Source organism: Oxyura jamaicensis, chromosome 3 (assembly GCF_011077185.1).
Source record: "Oxyura jamaicensis isolate SHBP4307 breed ruddy duck chromosome 3, BPBGC_Ojam_1.0, whole genome shotgun sequence".
Classification (NCBI taxonomy): Eukaryota; Metazoa; Chordata; class Aves; order Anseriformes; family Anatidae; genus Oxyura; species Oxyura jamaicensis.
This window is the reverse complement of record NC_048895.1, coordinates 83,777-103,002: the sequence shown is the minus strand read 5'-3', so window position 1 is coordinate 103,002 and position 19,226 is coordinate 83,777. Positions and strand designations below refer to the sequence as shown.

General features: G+C 43.6%; 1 protein-coding gene across 6 annotated transcripts in view; it reads left to right on the top strand.

Moving 5' to 3' along the window:
• Positions 1-19,226, top strand: part of LOC118164978 (sodium/potassium/calcium exchanger 3-like) — a 284,302-nt gene that overhangs the window by 197,665 nt on the left and 67,411 nt on the right. Inside the window, exons 1-2 of one of the 6 annotated variants that reach the window (XM_035322828.1) lie at positions 9,247-9,459; positions 10,695-10,826. The exons of 2 other annotated variants lie outside the window; for them this stretch is intronic. Coding sequence is in view for 1 of the 4 variants with exons in the window: in XM_035322826.1 (XP_035178717.1) it covers positions 9,361-9,459 (99 nt within the window). In the remaining 3 variants the exon portion in view is untranslated. Of the gene's footprint in view, positions 1-9,229; positions 9,460-9,821; positions 9,975-10,694; positions 10,827-19,226 lie in introns of those variants that run through there. 3 more of the 6 variants (XM_035322827.1, XM_035322826.1, XM_035322829.1) reach the window with 3 other exon arrangements.

Sequence of the window (19,226 nt, the reverse complement as noted above, 5' to 3'; positions counted from 1 at the left end):
TTTGGTACCATTACTGGAGTCTTAAACCATTGAATGCAATCCCTACTGTGGCTTGTTCTAACTGTGGTGAAACCATACAGATTTTGTTGAATTGCATACATGATAAATTTTCTACTTGATGGTGCAGTGAAGCTGCAGGAAGCACAGAAAAAAAAAATGCAACTGATACATGCACCTTTTGTTCAATTCAGGATCAAACAATGTTATCCAAATGCAAAGATTGTGTGATACTTCTAGCCATAATGAAGAAAATGTAGGTGGAACTGAGTGCAAATGCACATAATGCATATGTTTATTTACAGTCAGCCAGAAAAAAAAAATAAAATCAGTGGTTTATGGTAATACAGTTCTATTCAAAATAGCTTTTTATTAAGTCAGCTTAGAAATGTTAACATGGTGGAGCCACAGACAAAATATTTGTTACCTTTTGAAATGAGTTACAATGGTTTTGTCATACTTGTACGAGTATTATAAGGTCAGTCTTTCTGTATGTTTGTTTTACAGCTTGTTGTAGAATAGTCTTTTATGCATAGTTGTTCCACTTGCCTGTGTAAATTACAAATTTAACAGAAATGAAAGCATGCATTTTCTTTGTTTGCTGGTAACCTATGAAATTAGAAACTTGTATTTCTGTGTTTTTAATGTGTTATACTATAAACAAAATTCACAGCACTATTGTCTATGGAATATCAAAAAGTTTTATTAGAATGAATTACTTTAAATGTTTTGTCATTTGATTTAATAATGTGTCAGACATCTACACTAAGACAATATAATGTTTATCAATAAAAATATCCTCTCTTTGTACTAACTTAACACTTCAGGGCATGCTTGGATATAGGCATTGAACACTCCTGTGGGTCACAATACCAGCAATTTATTCATTTTTTGGCATAATTGTGAGAATACTCGGTACCACTTTTTTGACCTTAGCATTGAGCTGGAGAGGGAGCGAAGAAAGAACGAAAGAGGGTTTTTATACCTCATATTTCCTCCACCATTTAACGTACATTTGCTGTAAAGCTGTGTGCACCACAGTAGTTCATGCAGAAGCTAGCTGGCTCATGTGAACTGTACATGTCAGACTCCTCTATAGAAACAAACACTGAAGGAATTGTATTTGCTATTAGCTAATGAGCTAATTTCTGTTAGGTTACAACAGAAGGTTGTTAGGTCTGTTAGGTCTGAAATTAGTGCACTGAAGTAAGTTAATTTTTGAAGCCATAGGATAGTATGAGTTAATTGTTGCTCTCCCAGCTGGCAGGATTCTGTGCCTGTGACAGTTCAGCCCTGGCCAGCTGTGGTTAAAGGTCCAGTTCTCTGATGTCATTCCTGAAGTGATACTTTCAGTAATGCTCAGAATAGTAATGAGGATTAAGTGCTTTATAAGATGTTCTGATGCATCCAGTTTCCAATACAGAAAGCTGCAGAAAACCTGTGGAGAGGGCTTGTTAGAAGGCATAATTCTCAAGTAGCAAAATACTTGGGCCATTTTTATGCTCTGTGCCAGCAGAACAGAGATTAGTGAGCTTCCCTGCTCAATCTGAGCCTGCCCTGGTGGCAGGATTCTCATTGCTTCTACCTAACCTGATAAGAAGGTTGGGACCCTTCATCTGACACCCCGCTGGGACCAGCTACCTCAGCTGAACTGCCTTTGCTCATGTCTTTGTAACAGCCACTGCCAAAATGACATCTTTCTTCCATACCTGCCATATCCACAAAAATGGTGGTATGTCCTAGGCAGAAGGGATTATTTATTACCCATATGCAGCTATTTCTGCGTGCAGAAAAGATGTGCATACCAATCCCTTATCTCTCTGTCCATGAGTGAAGGGATGAGGTACAGCCTTTGATGTTAGTGCAGAAAATGTCTTTCATTGCTGCAAGCCCAGCAGTTATCTTGAAAATATTTTCCATTGGTTCGATTGCTTGCATTCTGACTCTGTGTGCTGGCAACGTAAAGGGTATGTTGGAATCCATAAGGATGCTGTATCACTGTAGAGACTTCCCCGTGACAAGTTTACTGGTTCAAAGATAATCTTGCTTTTCATCACAATTTGAAGCTGTTCCAGGTGTCTGTTGGACTCTGAAGATATTCCCACTCCCTACTCCCTGACAGAGTGATATGCCAAATATGCATCTTTTTTGATTGAGCCTTACGATTACTTTAGAAAAATTCCATGTAATTTATAGCTTGGAAAACAAGAATGTGGTTGTGGGGCAGACCATGGTACCAGGAATTTTACCTCATGCTGGCAGAATTGAAGCATTTTCCTTTCTTTCTGTTCATCTTTTGAACAAAGGAGAGCTTCGAGACAACCCTCACCCAAGGTGTTTTATAGCTTCCCGGGACACAGGAAATAAAAAGAGCATGTGCTTGCAAAGCAGGAGATACCACTGCCTCTGCTTGGCATCCAAAAAGAAGTGCAGTCAGCACCCATTCAGTTGGAACAGGCCATGGACAGACCCACCTCTTGAGAGAAGTGATGGGGTCATGCATCCCGGAAAGGCTGAGGCATTTCACTTGCAGCTCTCAGTCACAGCCCTCAGTGGATGGCTGCAGCATCTGCCAGCTCAGTGGGCTGGCCAGATATCCCAGCTGGGGCTTCTCCCTGTCCTTGCATGGGGTGCCTAGACATGTTAACTGCACCCTAGAGAGAAGGTGCTTAATGGTTAGGGGGTTCAGTGCCAAAACCCTTTATTAGTCAGCACTGAAACTGCAATTCCTCATCCCTGGTGCTGGGAAATGCACACAGGAACTCCCAACCCATTGTTCTTTCTGAAAAGCTCCTGAAGCAAAGAGGAGACATATGGCTATTCTTCTGAAAGGGAAATATGCAGGCACAGGACTCAGGACAAACTACAGGTATGTTGATTTTTTATGTTTGTTTTTCCTCCCTGCAGTGATGGTAGTCAGACCTCTTAGCACAGATGAGCAGCTGCCCACTTCCCCTCCAGCTGCTGTAAGTGGGCTGCAGCTAGTAGTGAGGGAAAAGAAGGCTTGTCTTCAGCCTCTGACTGTTGGGAACATACAGCACTCTGTAATTGGTGTAACCTTCTTCATGGTGCCAAGCAAATCATTAGAGAAGGGTAGGATGGAATAAACAAAAACAATTAAATACCACAGTATGGAGAGAGCAGGTGCAATGAAACCACTTCAAACCAGAGCAGTTGCTTACTATAACTGCTCACACAAGAAGATTTTACAACTGAGTCTTTAAAGAATGAATGAAAAATGTGGTATAATTAATGTATCAGCCGCAGTGGAAATGTCTCAAGTAACATTTAAAAATGAGCTCTGCTGTTGTTTTTGTGTGTGAGAACTTAAATCAACACTTTTCTGCCTAAAATTTGTATTGACTGCAGTGAAAGCATGGATTCTAGAGTTGCATTTTCTAATGCTGCAGATCAATGCCATCTAGGGCACGTAGACTTACAGATACCATCAGGAGTGGTATTTAGTGACAGAGCTTGATGGATTGAGTATTAATAGCTTTCATCACATATTCATTAGGACTGCCAGGATTTGCTCATTTTCAATGTCTTCTTCCAATTTTATAGAGTATACTCTATCATATACTAAAGGATATTTTTGTCTCAGTAGGAAAATAATGAGTTTCTATATACCTCGTTTCCTCTATAAGTCCACCTGATGCCTTTCATCTGTGTGGCACAGCTGGAATTATCAATTGTCTCTCTAATCTTCAGCTACTCAAAGACTCCATGTGACTGTGACTAGAGTAGTGATACACTTAGCAGATTAAAGTATTAAATCTAGTAGGCCAGATCTTGGTATCCTTAATCACAGAACTACTTACTCTTGTTACTCTGATCTTTATGTTCAGGTCTGGCTACCAGTAGACTCTGGATCTGATTTAATGGAAAATGGCTCAAGAACCTGGGCCCATTGCAGCTCTGTCCTTGCTCCTGGCTATTGCAGCTCTCTCTAGACTGAAGAGTGCACACCCCATACAAGTAGGTAGCAATCTGCTGAACTTAATAGAGATCTTTGGCTATAACTGGTTATGAACTTGATCTCACATGTATTGCATCTTAGGCAGGATCTAGTCCTCTTACCTCCTACTATTTGGCTTCATTGTGCTTGGCCTTTCTGAGGAATAGTAACAATATTTAGTTACACATAAGTCAACTTTGTTCATCTCTGTAGTAGGTTTCCTTATTCCACACAGCTGAATTTCCTCAGCACTAGAGGAGAGCAAGGGCTTTAACTCAAATTAGTCTGAGGAAATCTCAAACTGCAGGACTGCACACTAGCTTCTGGAACAGGCAGCTTTTACAAACAACTCCAAACCACTGGCAAAATATTTGACTACAGCTTGAAAGCATGTTGATAAATAGTAATACTTCTACTAATAAAGGCAAGAGCTTTTAACATAGCTACAGGCATTTTTTTTCCCTCCTTGAATAGTGGCACCCTTGTTGGTACCCAAGCAAAGGGAGGGCCTGATTTTTTTTCTAGGCTTATTCTGGTCTGGTCTGGCTGCCAAGAGATGATAAAAGCAAATGCTTGCTGTCACCTTAGAACACCACTGCCTACAGGCACAATAAAGTGCATGCACATAAGCATGCTGCAGCAGTGGAAATCTTGGGAAGCAATAGGCAGAAGTTGACAGTACTAATTAAGAGGCTGGAATTGTATTAATACGTTTTTGTTAGGCTTAGCTCAACAGTGCACTGGTATAACATCCTGCAGAAGTGATAGAAAATTAGTTGTTAACAGTGCTCTCCAGTGATCTGTTTTCTCTTAGATTGGTATTATATACCAGTTCTCATTGTAACTGGAGATTTGAAGCACAGTTGACTTTATTTAGCAAACAATTTCATGGGCCGGACTACAAACACTATCATTTTTTTCCCCTTTTTTCTTCTTCAGTAGTGTTGGAAAGATGAAAGGATGACTCTCAATTGTTACCTTCCTGCAAGATAAGCCAGTCTTAGAAGAAGGACTGGAAATGCCAGCATCTATTTTTGGACAACAATAAGAGTGTGTTCTCCTTTGCCAGTACCTCCACCACCATAGTGAAGGTAGAGACTAGTTTTCTCTGTAGCTGGTAGTTCTGAGCACTTTAAAACTGATGTCCAAACTGGAGTCAGCTCATGTTGCTGTGCTTCTGCAGTGTGTCTGCAACATCAGCAATTCCAAATTGAGGTGGAGTGAGGAGACAGTTACCCAAATACACATCGTAGTACCTCTTCCCCACGTGTTGTCACAAATAAAATATAAGTGTTCAGGATTGTGATTAGAATATGGCTCTGACTCTTACCAGATTCCTTGGGATTAATCACAGCTAGTGTCTGGCAGTCGTTGTCTCTCTGGGCAGAGATCTCATCCTTACTCTCACGTCACTTTGGTTCCAACTGTAGAGCGAGGAATAGTTTTGGTATGTACAAGCCTTCGTTGGCAGCCAGAGGCTCATTACTGCTCCTTCCTGCCATGATCCCTAATCCAGCAAGGCTGCTGGAAAGAGCAGGTGTGGGGGCTGTGGCACCTGGTCCTTCCTTACATAGGATCAGAGAGGGTTGCCTGCATGAGTCCTCTGAGAGGGCAGAATGTGTGTAGTGCCCTGGGTTGCTCTTGGCATGCACTTTGTGGGGGCTTTCTGAGAAAATTAGGGTTCTGATCCATACCTTCTTAAAGAGCTGGTGTGTCAAAGTGCTCCTGAGTCCCTGCACAGGTATACATTTTATCTGAATACTGTTTTCAACCCAGTGTTTCCACTTAAAGAGAGGGAAAGTAAAAAGTGCTACTGAGGTATGCAGTTATGCAGCATTTGCACTTACTCATTTTCTTTGGAGGTGTGTGAAGACAAACTGGTTGTTGGATCTCTCATCAGAATTCCATGATGAAAATTTGCCTTGATGTGGGGGAGTGTTGAAAAGCTGTTGGCCAGATCTCCCTTAATGGGACAACACTGAGAGAGATTAACTTGAGAGCACAGTGCCATTAAATAATATAAGAGTAATTTCCTCCCATGGATGTAGTGACTAGCAATCGTAAACAGTTTGATTCCAGTCCTTTGCTATCAGTCTTAAAGAAGAGAAAGAGGACTGAGGAATTGTAAAGAGTGTGTCTGCCATTTGTACAGAAAAAGGAAGATGGACATTTTTGTTCTTCCATATTGAAAAGGCCCTGTGAAGAAGCAGAAACAACCATTTTTTCCCCATATTTGTCTAGCTTCATTTTTGTCCTACTCATATAGCCTTTAATTCAGTAAGTACAAGAGCGCTGTAATCTTTAATATATGCGTGCTCGTGCCCTGCAGTTAATGGTGTGACCAGCAGAAAGAGTTAGTTGTTCAGAATTGTGCAGGCAGAGCTGGGAAGGGAACCAAAATATCTTGAAAACCAGGTTAATCCACAAGATACCATTTTTTTCAAGAAATATTCTCTAATATCATTAACAAGCTTTTAGCAGACAGCAAGCAGATAGCAGTCAAGTATGACATGGGTGACTATGTTAGGCTCACCTGTGTGTAAGTATCCATGTTCCCTCTGCTCACTGTATGAAAAAGTCATTGGGAAAACTGAACAAAACAGCTAGTTTTGCTTTTAAGCAGTTTTTGTTGTGCCTTCATGCAGTTTGATTCTCTCCTCCCTCCTCCCTTTGTTGTAACAAATGGCTGAGTGTTAGTGTTGTTTTACAAATCAGAGCAAGAAATCTGACTTACAGCCTGAAGTGTAATACACAAAATACTGCTAAGAGATAAGATTTTGAATGTACTGAAGTGTTGTGGTTTAACCCGGACGGCAGCTAAGCACCACACAGCCGTTTGTTCACCCTCCCCCCCTCCCTCTCTGGGATGGGGGAGAGAAACGGGAAAGTGAAGCCTGTGAGTTGAGATAAAGACAGTTTATTAAGACAGGAAAATAATAATAATGATAATAGTACTACTAATAATAATGTGTATGGAACAAGTGATGCACAATGCAATTGCTCACCACCCGCTGACTGATGCCCTGCCAATCCCCGAGCAGCTGGCCCACCCTCCCCTATATATTGTTTAGCATGACGTCAGATGGTATGGAATACCCCTTTGGCCAGTTTGGGTCAGCTGTCCTGGGTCTGTCCCCTCCCAGCTCTTGCTGCACCCCCAGCCTGCCCGCTGGCAGGACAGAGTGAGAAGCTGAAAAGTCCTTGGCTTAGTATAAGCACTGCTCTGCAGCAATTAAAACATCAGCGTGTTATCAGCACTCTTCTCATCCTAATCCAAAACATAGCACCCTACCAGCTACTAGGAGGAAAATTAACTCTGTCCTAAATGAAACCAGGACATCACTGTCACGTACAACTGAAACAAATCATGTTCTAAGGTGAAAAAAGATTACTCTGAAGCTGTCAGTGAATGTGACCAGAGGTTGAGGGGATACAACCCATGGCTGGGAGACCGCACAGGCCTTCCCGTGGGGCAGCAGCAATGTGCTGAGCACACAGGAGGTAGGTCCCAGTGAGTTGTCTGCCTTTTCTGCAAAGTGCTTCAGTTTCTCTCCTTTCTCCTGCAAAGCTCACGGTGATGTGGCAGGCTTCTAGGATAGGAGCCAGTGGAAACACACAGTCTCTTGACACACAAATTCTGGCCACCATGAGAGAAGCTAGCTGAAGGATATAATTGCTGCTCCTTTCTGCAATTGCCAGGGTGTGACAGCAGATAAGCAAATGCATTTCTCATATCATCAGTATGCACTCGAAACACCAGTAACACGGTTTTGTTCTGTAAGTGTGATGGATTAGGAAACAGGCATTTTGATTTTTACAGAGCTAAAGTACATGCTGCCCAGGCACTGTCAAAACCAAACTACATGGGAAGGCTTACCTTGCCTCACCTTGCAGGGGTGTCTGTAGCAGTGTAGCAACACTGGCAAGGCAAAGTGCAATTTCTTGTCCAGACTAGTCAAGTCCTGTGGGGCATCCCAACAATGCACAGAGCCTTTGGCCTCCATGTTGATCTCTGCCCCATGCCCACATGATGACAAATACAGTCCAGTAGCACAGGACTCAGGAAAAAATTAACTTTTCTGCAGGCTTACTGTATTTGTTAGAAGACTCCGCCAAACTCATGCTTACAATTGGATTTAGAGGGTCTCAGATATGGATAAATAAAAAACACAAGCCATGAGGCTTCACCTATCTTCTCAGGTACTTGGAAGACTGCGTGTGGCAAAATTTTTGCCAGTAAATTGCCTCCAGTCTTTGGAGCTCAGCACTGCTCCAGTTTGGCATGGCCATGTATGTCAATACCTGCCTCTCATTTACTACCTCTTGTTTGCTGTGTGCAAGGTAAGCAACTTTGTTGTCCCCACCCCAGTGAGTAGGGGTGACCTGGGACCTGATCTGATAGGTGAATTCAGCAAGTGGCTGTCCCATGGTAGCAGATGTGAGAGCTCTATGAGCAGAGCATGTTTATTATGGTGGCCTCATTCTCTTTTGTCAGGGGGCTGGTGGGCTTTATGAATCCAAGGGAAGAGGCATGCCTGCATGCAGCCCTGGGCTGGATCTTTCCCATACCTGCTCCTCTGCCATTCTTACTAAGGTGGGTCAATTTTTCTCGTTGGGTGGCAGGTGCCTTACTGCACTGCTCTCAATTGCTTTTTAGGGGCAGTGGTGTCTCACCACACTTTGTGAGGGAAGAAAGGGCTCCAATGAGTTATACCAAGCCAGGCACTGCAAAACTGCATGTTAGTACCATCTGCAAGGCTACCTGAAATGTTTTTTAATGTTGAAGCTCAGTGTGGTATGCGTGGCATCTGAAGCAGAAAGGTTTCAGTAGCTCTCGAGACAGACTGTAGAACATGCAGCAGCTTTTACAACCTGGAAGCAGGATTACTTCAGCTGTCTCCAGTTTGCACCAGAATTTTCATACCACTCTGTCAAAGAACAGATATAGATTACATCAAAGCTGCAGCAAGCGAAGCTGCTCGTGGTTGCATCAGTATGAGCCAGCCATGTCTCTTCCAATGCCTGAGGATTAATGGCCATTTTTATGGAAGCCTTGGATTAATGTAATTGTCATCCCCTTTAACTAAGACAGTATTGCTTTATGTATTTCCCCAAAGCTACCTTTTGCTTTAATAATCTGGATTTTGGAATTGCAATACCGCCTTTATATATGATTTTCCACCCCGTGGGTCCTCGAGTATGTTCCTAATCATGTTCAACCTGTCAGCTGCTATCTTCAGTGCGGTTGCTGGCATTTAACCGGTATTCTATTTACGGAGAAAGCAGCTGCCAAACTGGAAGGAAAATCTCGCGCTCGTTGTTTTGTTCCTGAAGTAACTCGCCCTCCAATAAGCATAATAACCTTGTGAAATACTGGGTGTTAGGACCCTGGAACGACCTGGGGAATGCGCACATCCAAACAGCTTGGACGCTGTTTTCCCAGCGCGCCTGTTGAAGCCCGCGAGGAGGAGCTCTTCGGGCCCGTCCCGCCGGCACACACACAGGTACGGCAGCGCGGCGAGGCCCACCGCGGGGCCGGGCGAGCCCGCGGCTGGCCGGAGGCCGGGGCCGGCGAGTGGGAGCCGGCCGTGTCGGCGCCCCGCCGGGCAGGGGAGTGGCCGAGGCCGGGCCTCCAGCGGCCGCCCAGCCCCGCTGAGCACTGCAGGCCGCTGCCGAACCCCGGCCCCGCCGCCTCAGGTGCCCGTCGAGGCGTGGGCAACGAACGGCGCGGCCTCCCGGTCCCCCGCGGGCTGGCTCGGCCCGGTCCAGAGGCGAAGAACGCGGCGCCGAGCGGCCCCCGCGGGCTGTGCCGAGCTCCCCGGGCCCAGCGGGAGCAGGAGGAGAGCAGGGGCAGGGTGCAGCCTCGCCTGGGGGAGCCGGCTCCGGGCTGAGGGGAGGAGGGGCCACGGCGGTACGGGCCGGGTCGGGCCGGGCCCTGCGGCAGGCACAAAGCCACAGCTCCTCCCCGCGCCTTGGCCCGGCTGGCTGCGGGCTGCTCGCTCCGGGCCGGCCTCGGGAGGTGAGTGGGCGGTGGCTCCCCGTGGGCACTGGAGGAAGTGTCGCCCCTGGCACGCCCGGGGCTGCGCCGGCTCTCCGGCGGGGGGAGGGCACTCCAGGGGTCTCCGGGGCTGGCGCGGAGAAGGGGGTGGCTGCGGGGCGCTGCGGGCCGGGGCCTAGAGGTTGGGTCACGCGAGTCCCAGCGGAGCAGGCCCGCGGTGCCGGCTGCAGTCAGAGCCACCGGCCTGGGCGGCTGCGGCGCGCCCCTGACTGGAACGGGGCTCCTGGCGCTCAGAAGGACAGCACGAAGCCTCAGTTTCGACTGTTCCTCTCTTTAATTATTTCCTCCTAAGTTTTATTGTGCTAATGCATATTAAATCGCCCAGGTCTGACTGCAGAGGTGTGGAAAAGCAGGTGATGTACTGGCCTCTATCAGTGCAGCTTTGTCTTCTCATCTTTTCAGCATGCCCAGCTCTCCCTTGCTCTGCTCACCTGACGCTTCTTTAGGTGATAATACTTAAGCCCCTCTATGCATTGTCCCCTCTACCTAGGATGCATCTTTACATGTCTGTGTTCACGAGGGTTGGGCAGAGCATGGTTTTAACCTGGTATTTCTGTGCAGGCAAAAGCAGCCTGGATAAATGTGGCAGGGCTTGCAGAGGTGTCCTTTTGCTATTAGAAGATGGATTATGGAGAACAGCTGAGAGACTTTTAAAGTGACTGGAATTAATTTTATTTGCAGAACCACCCATTTGTCCAGGTGCAGGCTGTATGGCTGGTGAGGCAGTGCTTAGAAGAGTAGTTACACGGAGTTGCAGGCCATACGACTCTGCAGCAACTCTACATTCAGTTTGGCTACGTCTGCTCTGGCTTTGTGAGTATTTCTGTGTTTTGTTGGAATGAAACATGCCACTGTAGCTGCAGAGCAAAGCTCCTATATATATATTTTTTAGGCTAGATCAGTTTTATGTAAATTTTCATTAGATTTAATGTTCTATTTAGCTCTAAAAATAGGTAATTATTGGGGTCTGTGTATTGAGTTACTTGAGCAGTGTCCTGGTTTCGGCTAGAATAGAGTTAATTTTCTTCCTAGTAGCTGGTATGGTGCTGTGTTTGGGATTTAGGATGAGAGTAATGTTGATATCACACTCATGTTTTAATTGTTGCAAAGCAGCGCTTATAATAAGCCAAGGAAAGAAAGACTACAATAAGTTGATATAGACGATGATAAATTGTCTGTTAATCATACAGCTAAGCAGGAAAGCTGTGATCTGATTCTGAGGATATTCATGTGGAACAGTCTTTTGTATTTTGCTGCGTGTAATCCTAGGATGTGTTTAATTTCACTGAGAGGATTTGTAGTAAACCTGCTGCCTTATTCTTTGTATTAATTAAGAATGTAAACTAAGTAATAATTACCAAGAATTCCAGCAATGGTAACTTTTCTCAGAATGACGGCGGAACAGCTACGTGAAACAAGATACCCAAATGTTGCTAGGAATCCACTCACTGAGTTGCTTTTGAGGCTGGTGTGGAATATTTTCTTAAAGGGATTATCAGTTGATCAATTTGTATTTGGTAAGCTTGTAAGCATTTGAATCTTTTGTTTGCTTGTGTCGCTTCTTGCTGGGTTTAAGGATCAGACTGTACTGTTGGAAATGGGCTTCCAGGGTAAGGTAAGTCTGATAAGACAGTCTGTGAGGATTCGTTTGTGCAGTAGCAGTAATATAGGTTTCCTCTTAGGCTAAGACTTTGAAAGGACAACTAATGTAAATATTAGCCTACTGAGAAATTAATCACATTAAGCTGCAGGAATTCACATTAGCTTAAGAAACTTGTGTTGAACATCTTGCAAATCCAAGAAAGTGTAATCACTGCTAGTGAGAGTGCTGGCAGTTAAGGTGTGGGCTTGGTGGTTTTTTTGTTTGTTTGTTTGTTTTCTTTTTTTGAGCAGTTTGGATTCCCTTGTGTCAGGGCCATGTCATATCAGTGGTGTGAGGCTGTGCTGGTAACGTGTCCCTGACTCAATTTGACAAGGCGTGCCAGATGGCCTCTTGTGGCTGACTTAAGCACATTGCTTCAGTGTTCTTTGCACAGCCCACCAGCTTTGTGTCCCTCAGTCTACCAGCAAACCAGTCCGGGATACCTGGCCATCGCTTTTGAAACTCTGCTACTGTATCCTTTTTCCTAGTTCTCTGAATCAGATAGCCTGTGATCAGCCACATGAAGATTTTGGTATGTGTCTAACAGGACTAGGAAAGTTGGCTCCTGTTGCTATGAAATATGTCTAAAGTAGAAGACAATTAGGTTCTTTTACTTAAGGGGATTTGAGGGACTTTTTTTAAAATTATATGATAAAGATGGATCAAAATATAGTAATTTCTAAGGCAGTGAATGGATACTGTGGTTATTGAATTTTTCCCCAAGGAGCTAGTGCTTATTTTAAAAAACATGAAGGCAAAACAGTTCTTCCAATACAGAAGCTAAAGAGCTTCTGTTGTCTAGCAGAATAGCGTAGCTATTGCGTTGTAGTGATCAGTAATGTATCTCCCATCAGCGGGAGGGAATGGATGTAGTGTTATCTGTAGCAGGCATGGTCTTGGTCCTTTTCTTAACAAGTGCTACCAAGCTGCAGTCACTGCTTCCGAGCCTACGTGATTACTGGGTGGCTTCAGATCAGGAGCTGAAAGGGGTTGAACAGCAAAGTTGTGGCCCTGCCTTCCATAGCAGAGACCGAGGCATGTCAGTGAATAACACGCAGGAAACTGGTGCTGTGGTCATGTGCATTGTACGCTCTGTGGGTAAACAGCATTCACCCATGGATCTAAATACTTGGCATACCGTGCAGGTCTCCAAAATGAGATTTATGCTACCTCTCATCTGTAATGAGAATGTATCAAGATACTGAAGAGTGGCATGGGAAGAATGCTAAGCAGAGTCAAGTGTTGCCAGTTAAAGCATTTGTTATGTTCAAATCATTTATCATGACTGTTGGAGGCTGTCTGTGCCTCCAACAGTCTCCTACACAAGGACAGCTGGCCTGGGCCAGCCTGATTGTGCCAGCAGGCCTGGTCTAGTCACCCTTTCGTTGCCCCTCTCCTCAAAGCAGGGCTGACCTGCTTTTTCTTGTCTATAGGGTAGTGTGTCTGAGGAGAGCTTTTGTGTGAGAGTTGGGCAAGGAGGAGACATGTGAAGGGGCTGGTGGCTGAGGAGGGAATTCTTTGGTTCTGCAGAGTGTGAATGGAGTAGGGGTGTTAACCAAATCCTGCATCTGGTGCCCAAAGATACAGAGAAGCGTGGTAGGCGTTTTAAGAACTGAAATGTAAGTAACTGCATTTTTTCAACCCAATGTGTTTTTTTTTTTTTAAATATATAAAGCAAAAGGCAGAGTAATGTAGCCTAAAAATCCAATAATTTCTAATACTTGGAAAGTTTGTTACTTGTAAGAATGGTTCTTGAATCAAAAGAGGATGGGCCTAGTTCTTCTGTTTACATTAATTTTTATATTCACATAGTTCTATCAACTTCAAGGGAGTTGCTCATGAATTTATGCTGTCAGTTTTGAGTGCTGAATTGGGCCTAAGAGTTTGGTGTTATCCTTGTAACGTGTTGCCAATTGTAATTTTTATGTACCTGTATATGTAGAGGCAACACTTCATTTTTTCAAATCTAGTTAAATTGCTTTTGCAGGATGGCTAAAAGCATACTTCTGCCTACTTGTTTTTCCTCATATATCATTTGTTGAAAGCTTGCTGAAAGATGTATATGTATTTTCAAAGAGAAATTACTAACACTGGCTGTATTGTAAGATTGATGGTTTACTCGTTCATAGTGTTGCTTAGTAGAACTTGGAGAATATTAAACTACTATACAATCCAAGTTAATTTGATTTGCAGTTACTTGAACATGGTACTCACAATACAGAATGTCTTGCTCCAGTTGAAATAGTATGTGGACTTCAGTGCTTTCCTCTTGAAAGGCTGAGGAGTGAATTTTAGTGGTTCAGTATGACATATAGGCATTGAATTTGATTCTTTTAAATGTTTGTATGTAGGTAGGGATTCTACTGTCAGTGTGAATATGAGAGAAGTATGGAGATCTTGCTATTACAGTGAAAGTAGCAAAAGGAAATTATCACTATCTAACTAATCCTCTGGCAGGAATCAAAGATATTTCGTGATGTGTAATTATTTTATCATATATGATTTGTCAGCAGTGACCCTCTTTGTGTTGCATGTTATATAAAATGCAGCTGCATCATGGAGGATTCTGGTACGTGAAGATGATGTGAGACAGGAGGGTAGTATGAGACAAAGGAACTGCATTTTGTCCCATTCTTGGACCAGGGTTTTTAAGATAGCCTTGTAAATGAAAGTTCTGGGAAGATCTCTTACCTGTGTCATGTCTCTGAGTAGTAAAAGTCCTACTTTGCACATGAGCAGGCAGTGTCTTCTTTGTGAGTTCTGACAAGTCTGCTGAAATCACTGAGTTGTTAGTAGGGTATTTAAACACTAAGGGACGATTCATTAACTACGGATTACTGTTGCTCTATTCCAACCAGTAGAACCCTGTACATTGACACTAAGGTAACTGTTATCTTCCCTCCCCAGGCTCAAGTTTATAGGCTTAGAGGCAGAAACAAGTTAATTTTTGAGGGGCTTCCCTCAAATGAGAGCATTTCTTGCTCCTATTCCACGAACTCCAAAATGTGAATGTCTCTGGCCAAGTGCCCAGCAGTGCTCTGAACATGGTTGCACAAATGGCATGTAGTAAAAAAGAAAAAACAAAATTATGGGATTTTCTGAGTGGTTTTCTTTACAGTTTTTGCATCCAAAGTGATTTCTGTGACTTCTGCTTTATACTTGTTGAATACAGATCCATATTTTCCAGTAATTAACTCCAGGGTTCTTTGACCCTGACTTTGTTGAAACATACTCCCAGCATGAGAATAACCCAAAGCGTTTTCCTTTTGCATGTGGCTTGTGTTACCTATGTTAACATTCCCTTTCTTGAGTGCAGATCTGTAGTCTTGTTTTCCTGTTACTCCTTCACTTAAAACTTTCTCTTAATAGATGATGCTTTTTGAGCATATGCTTAAAAATATATTTAATATAAATTATAATATAAATATATTTAAGCACATTTAAGACTGAATGTGTAGAAGGCAATGGAAATGCTTCTTGACTGTCTTGATTGTGTTCCTTGCAGAGCTTACTGGTTTGGATTAAGACTCCAAGCTGTGGAGCACATGAGCAGATCTGAAGGGCTGATCTGAATGAGTGGCAAGAGCAGACAGTAGTGAGTGCATAGAGAAATTGTATATGCTATAGTATAAGTGTCCTCTTTCTTCCTACCCTGCAGATGCCTGGTCAGGTGCTTAAAGCAAAAGTTAAATGTTCTGGCACAGTGTCACTCGCCCTGATGCAGAGCAAAAGATAGGTTTGCCAGCGGTTATTTTCCTGTTCAGTCTGTGCCCCTGGGCCAGTGTGGCAAGGGGCTGCCTTTTACACTGGCTTCACGTTAATTCTATAAATAAGTCTTGTAATAACTTTTGTTTAGGAAAAAGGCACAGACTACAGTTTGAGTACGCTTGCTGACTGGTCTGGACCTGCATGTGGAAGAAATTGCTCATCAATTTTTGCAGAGAAGTTCAATTTCTAAACTGAATTTCTCCTGGTTGTATTTTTCTAAAAACATAACATAATGTTCACAAGAATAAATATGTATCCCTCCTGCAAGCTGGGGCCGTGGCATGCCTTTATGTATAACTTCCCGAGACTGCAATTCCTTATGAAAAGTTAGATGTTGGCAACACTTACCAGTACCTGGTAAGCTGTCATTGTAAGCTATTTTAGCTATGACTGGTTGGGGATTATTTATTTTCAATTGCTTCACAGTGTTCAGAGTAGTTAATGGAAGATGGAATACCATAATTTAAATGCTTCAAACAGCTTCAAAGGAGGAATCCAGGGCCTGTGTGCTGTTTGCTAAGTGCCACACCTGTTTGTTTTGTCTATCTGGAAACCTTTGGGGTGCTGCAGGTGATTTCAATTGTCTGCATGTGTGCCACAGTATAAACCCTACTTTGTACACTGCTTTTATAAGGGTCTAGAGATCGCTCTTTAAAGTGGTGGTTTTGGAAGTTAATAAGTGTTCAATGAGAGTTGAGTTTTGGAAGGTGTGGTTAGAAAATATAACTTTTCAGTCCTGTGACTTTTACTGCTGGTAGTTTGAACTTGACTGACTTAATAGCTGCGGTAAAACTCATATCCTGAAGTGTTTCTCTGTGCTGTTAGAGCAGGGGGTTCCTGCTGAAGTCCTTGCAAACTGGTTATAAATACTTGACAAGCTAGAGAATTATCTTTGAGCCATGAGTAAACCTCTCCACTAGTTAAATATGTTAAACTTATAAAGCTGTTCAGTTAACTTGTTCACGAATGTGGGTCAAGACTGCCGGACCCTCTCCAATGACATGGAAAGATTCCCTCTGAGCTAAGGATAAATGCTGAAACCACGAGCTGAATGCAGTCAGGCTGGCAGCTGACAGCAGCTGCTTCCATTATGCTTTGGGTTGCAAACAAAAACGAGAGCTTTGCTCCTGCTTTTAAACCCTATGGGGACATCAGGGAGCCCAGCTGAATGCAGCCACACCTGTGGGCTGATGAAGGAGAATATGGAAGAGTGCACTGAAGCTGATAACCACTTCCTTGCTGGGCATCGTAAAGATTCACCTTCTCCAGTAAGGGCTGCATAGAACCTTGCATGTAGGAGGTGACAGGATTCAGTGGAAGCAGTGATCCTGCAAGTGAGGTCATGGTCCATGAACTGTAAAAGAATTAACTAAAAAGAAGGATACTTAGTTCCTCCTTGACTTGCCTTTTCTGTGCTGTGGTTTTGGAAGGAATGCAAAGTGGGAATGAAATGATGAGTTTTTGAGGGTGGATTGAGTTCCCCTCGCTCAGTTCATAGAATCATAGAATTGCTTGGGTTGAAAAGGACCTTACAGATCATCTAGTTTCAACCCCCCTGCTCTGGGCAGGGTTGCCAACCCACTAGAGCAGGCTGCCCAGAGCTGCATCTAGCCTGGCCTTGAATGCCTCTGGGGATGGGGCATCCGCAACCTCTCTGGGCAACCTGTTCCAGTGCCTCAGTTGCTGTAGGTCAAGTTACTTTGACTCCTCAGAGATGTGATTTTGGATTTGTGGAGAGGACACATTGCTGCTGAGTTGCAGAGTAATAGAGACGAAGTTGGTGTTCATTTTAAGAGCAGTTAATAGGCTTTATTGATGATGTGTTTTTTCACTGTACCGAATTGGTACGAAGAAACTGTACAAGAGTACAGTAGTGCAGATGCAGAAGCAGTAACATAATGCCATGCTGGGTCTTGAAACTGTTGTATATAACGACAAGAACTATTCTTAGTCATTGGCAGCTTTGTTGGCAGCTATCTGCAGAAAGAACTGTCTCTGTTATCTGTGTTATTCAAACTATTTTTCTCATTTGTAAAAGGAGAAAGTAAACATTCCTGTATGGTTAGCCCCAGCTCTCTATGCACAACAATTGCCAGTGTTTGTTGCTAACAGTCACGGAAATCTTCTGGTACCAGTGTGCCAGCAGGAATTAAACCTGGAAAATATCTTGTCATATGATTGGTACTTTGTTTTCTGGGTTTCATCACGTTTAGTCCAGGTTAGCATTTGTTAGTTTCACTCCATTTGTATTTCTTTACTTAACTCCTACACTAGAGGTTTACGTTATGTATATGAAACTTGTGAAGTCACCAGTGTGTTTTAGTTTAAAATGGTCTCCTGTTGTTGGTACTTTAACCCAGTTTCACCATTTCACTGAATGAGGCTTATTTTCTTCTAAAACACTTATTCTGAAACTCTGTCCCAGGAGAGAGAAGAGAAAACAAATTGTTTACTCAAGCAAACGAAGAGTGGAGAATTAAACACCCACGCTTCCCTCTTTAGGAGTTCCTCTAGCAGTAGTTTTTATGAACTTGTGAATCCAGCAGGGAAACAGAAGCTTTTAGTAATCAAATAGGTCTTGATGTGGGTGCTGGTGACTCTGGGGAAGCAAACTCTAAGGGTGATAATCTTCCCTAGTACCCCTGGGGGGTCAAAACTAGGCAGGACAGAGAAAGGAAAACTGCTGATCCCAGAATCTGGAGAAGGGGGTGAACCTTTGTTCCTCCCTTGTCCAGATGAAGGCAGTCTGGGAGAGGCTTTAAGCCTTCTCTCTGCAGTAAGGACTGATTGGTGGCTGTTGCATCAATCTTTTGCTCTTTGTGAAGGGGAGTGAGTATGTCCCAGTCCTTTGAGGGACATGAGGAAAGAAGCAGCTATGTGAGTTGTTGGGGCTATGATCTTGGACCACCACCTCAATACAATAATGTTGTTGGAGGAAGGGGAGGGGTGGAAAGGCAGCTCAGACTTCTGAAAAAAATGCAAGGTCTTGGAGATGTCATACAAAATGAAATACATCTGGCTTTCCATGATCCTTATGCAGATGTTAGGGAAAAAGGGGTAGAAAAGGAGAAGAGTCTTAGCTGGAGGCAGGAAATAGCAAAAACTGCAAAAAGTGAAGAGAACTGCAAGTATGCAGTGGCAGAAGAAGGTGTATGAAGATGAAGGGGTTGCCCAGGGTAGTTATCAGAGAGGAAGTGTATAGGGAGAGGTCAGAGGGAACAATTGTCCTCGGAAGGAGGGGCAAGAGGAGCTACGTGAGGACAGGAAGGGTGGCCTGTGCTTACATGACTTGGAAGTTGTGCAGACTGAAACCTAAGCCAGGGAGGCTAACGCTGTCAGTCACACAGTGTATATTACTAAGAAAGGAAGAGGTGTTGAATTGGTTTGGGACAGATACTTCAACAGCCTTAAGCTTTGAATCTCTTGGGTTTCATTGGCATGTGTCATAACCTTTTTGTTTTTGCTCTATTCTTCTTTTTGCTGTCAAGAAGTTGAACAGAAGAGGAAACAATAAGCAGTATTTGTCAGAATAGTATGTCATCTTGGGTTTCTCTCACATTTTGTTGGCAAAAGTATACTTAGAAACTACACTGTAGATCATGAATATTTGAGGGTCTGAAATTGCCTTGTCTGTCAAAAAGAAAACATCTCCCAGATGACTTCCCCCTCCCCTGCCCCCCTGTTCCCCAGGTAAGAAGTATGAGAGCGTGAGTTGTATGAGAAGTCACGCTGAAAATGTTTTAAAACACAAGTGTTGGTTGAAGTTGTGGGTGACTTTTCTTACAAAACAATCGCTCTCTACG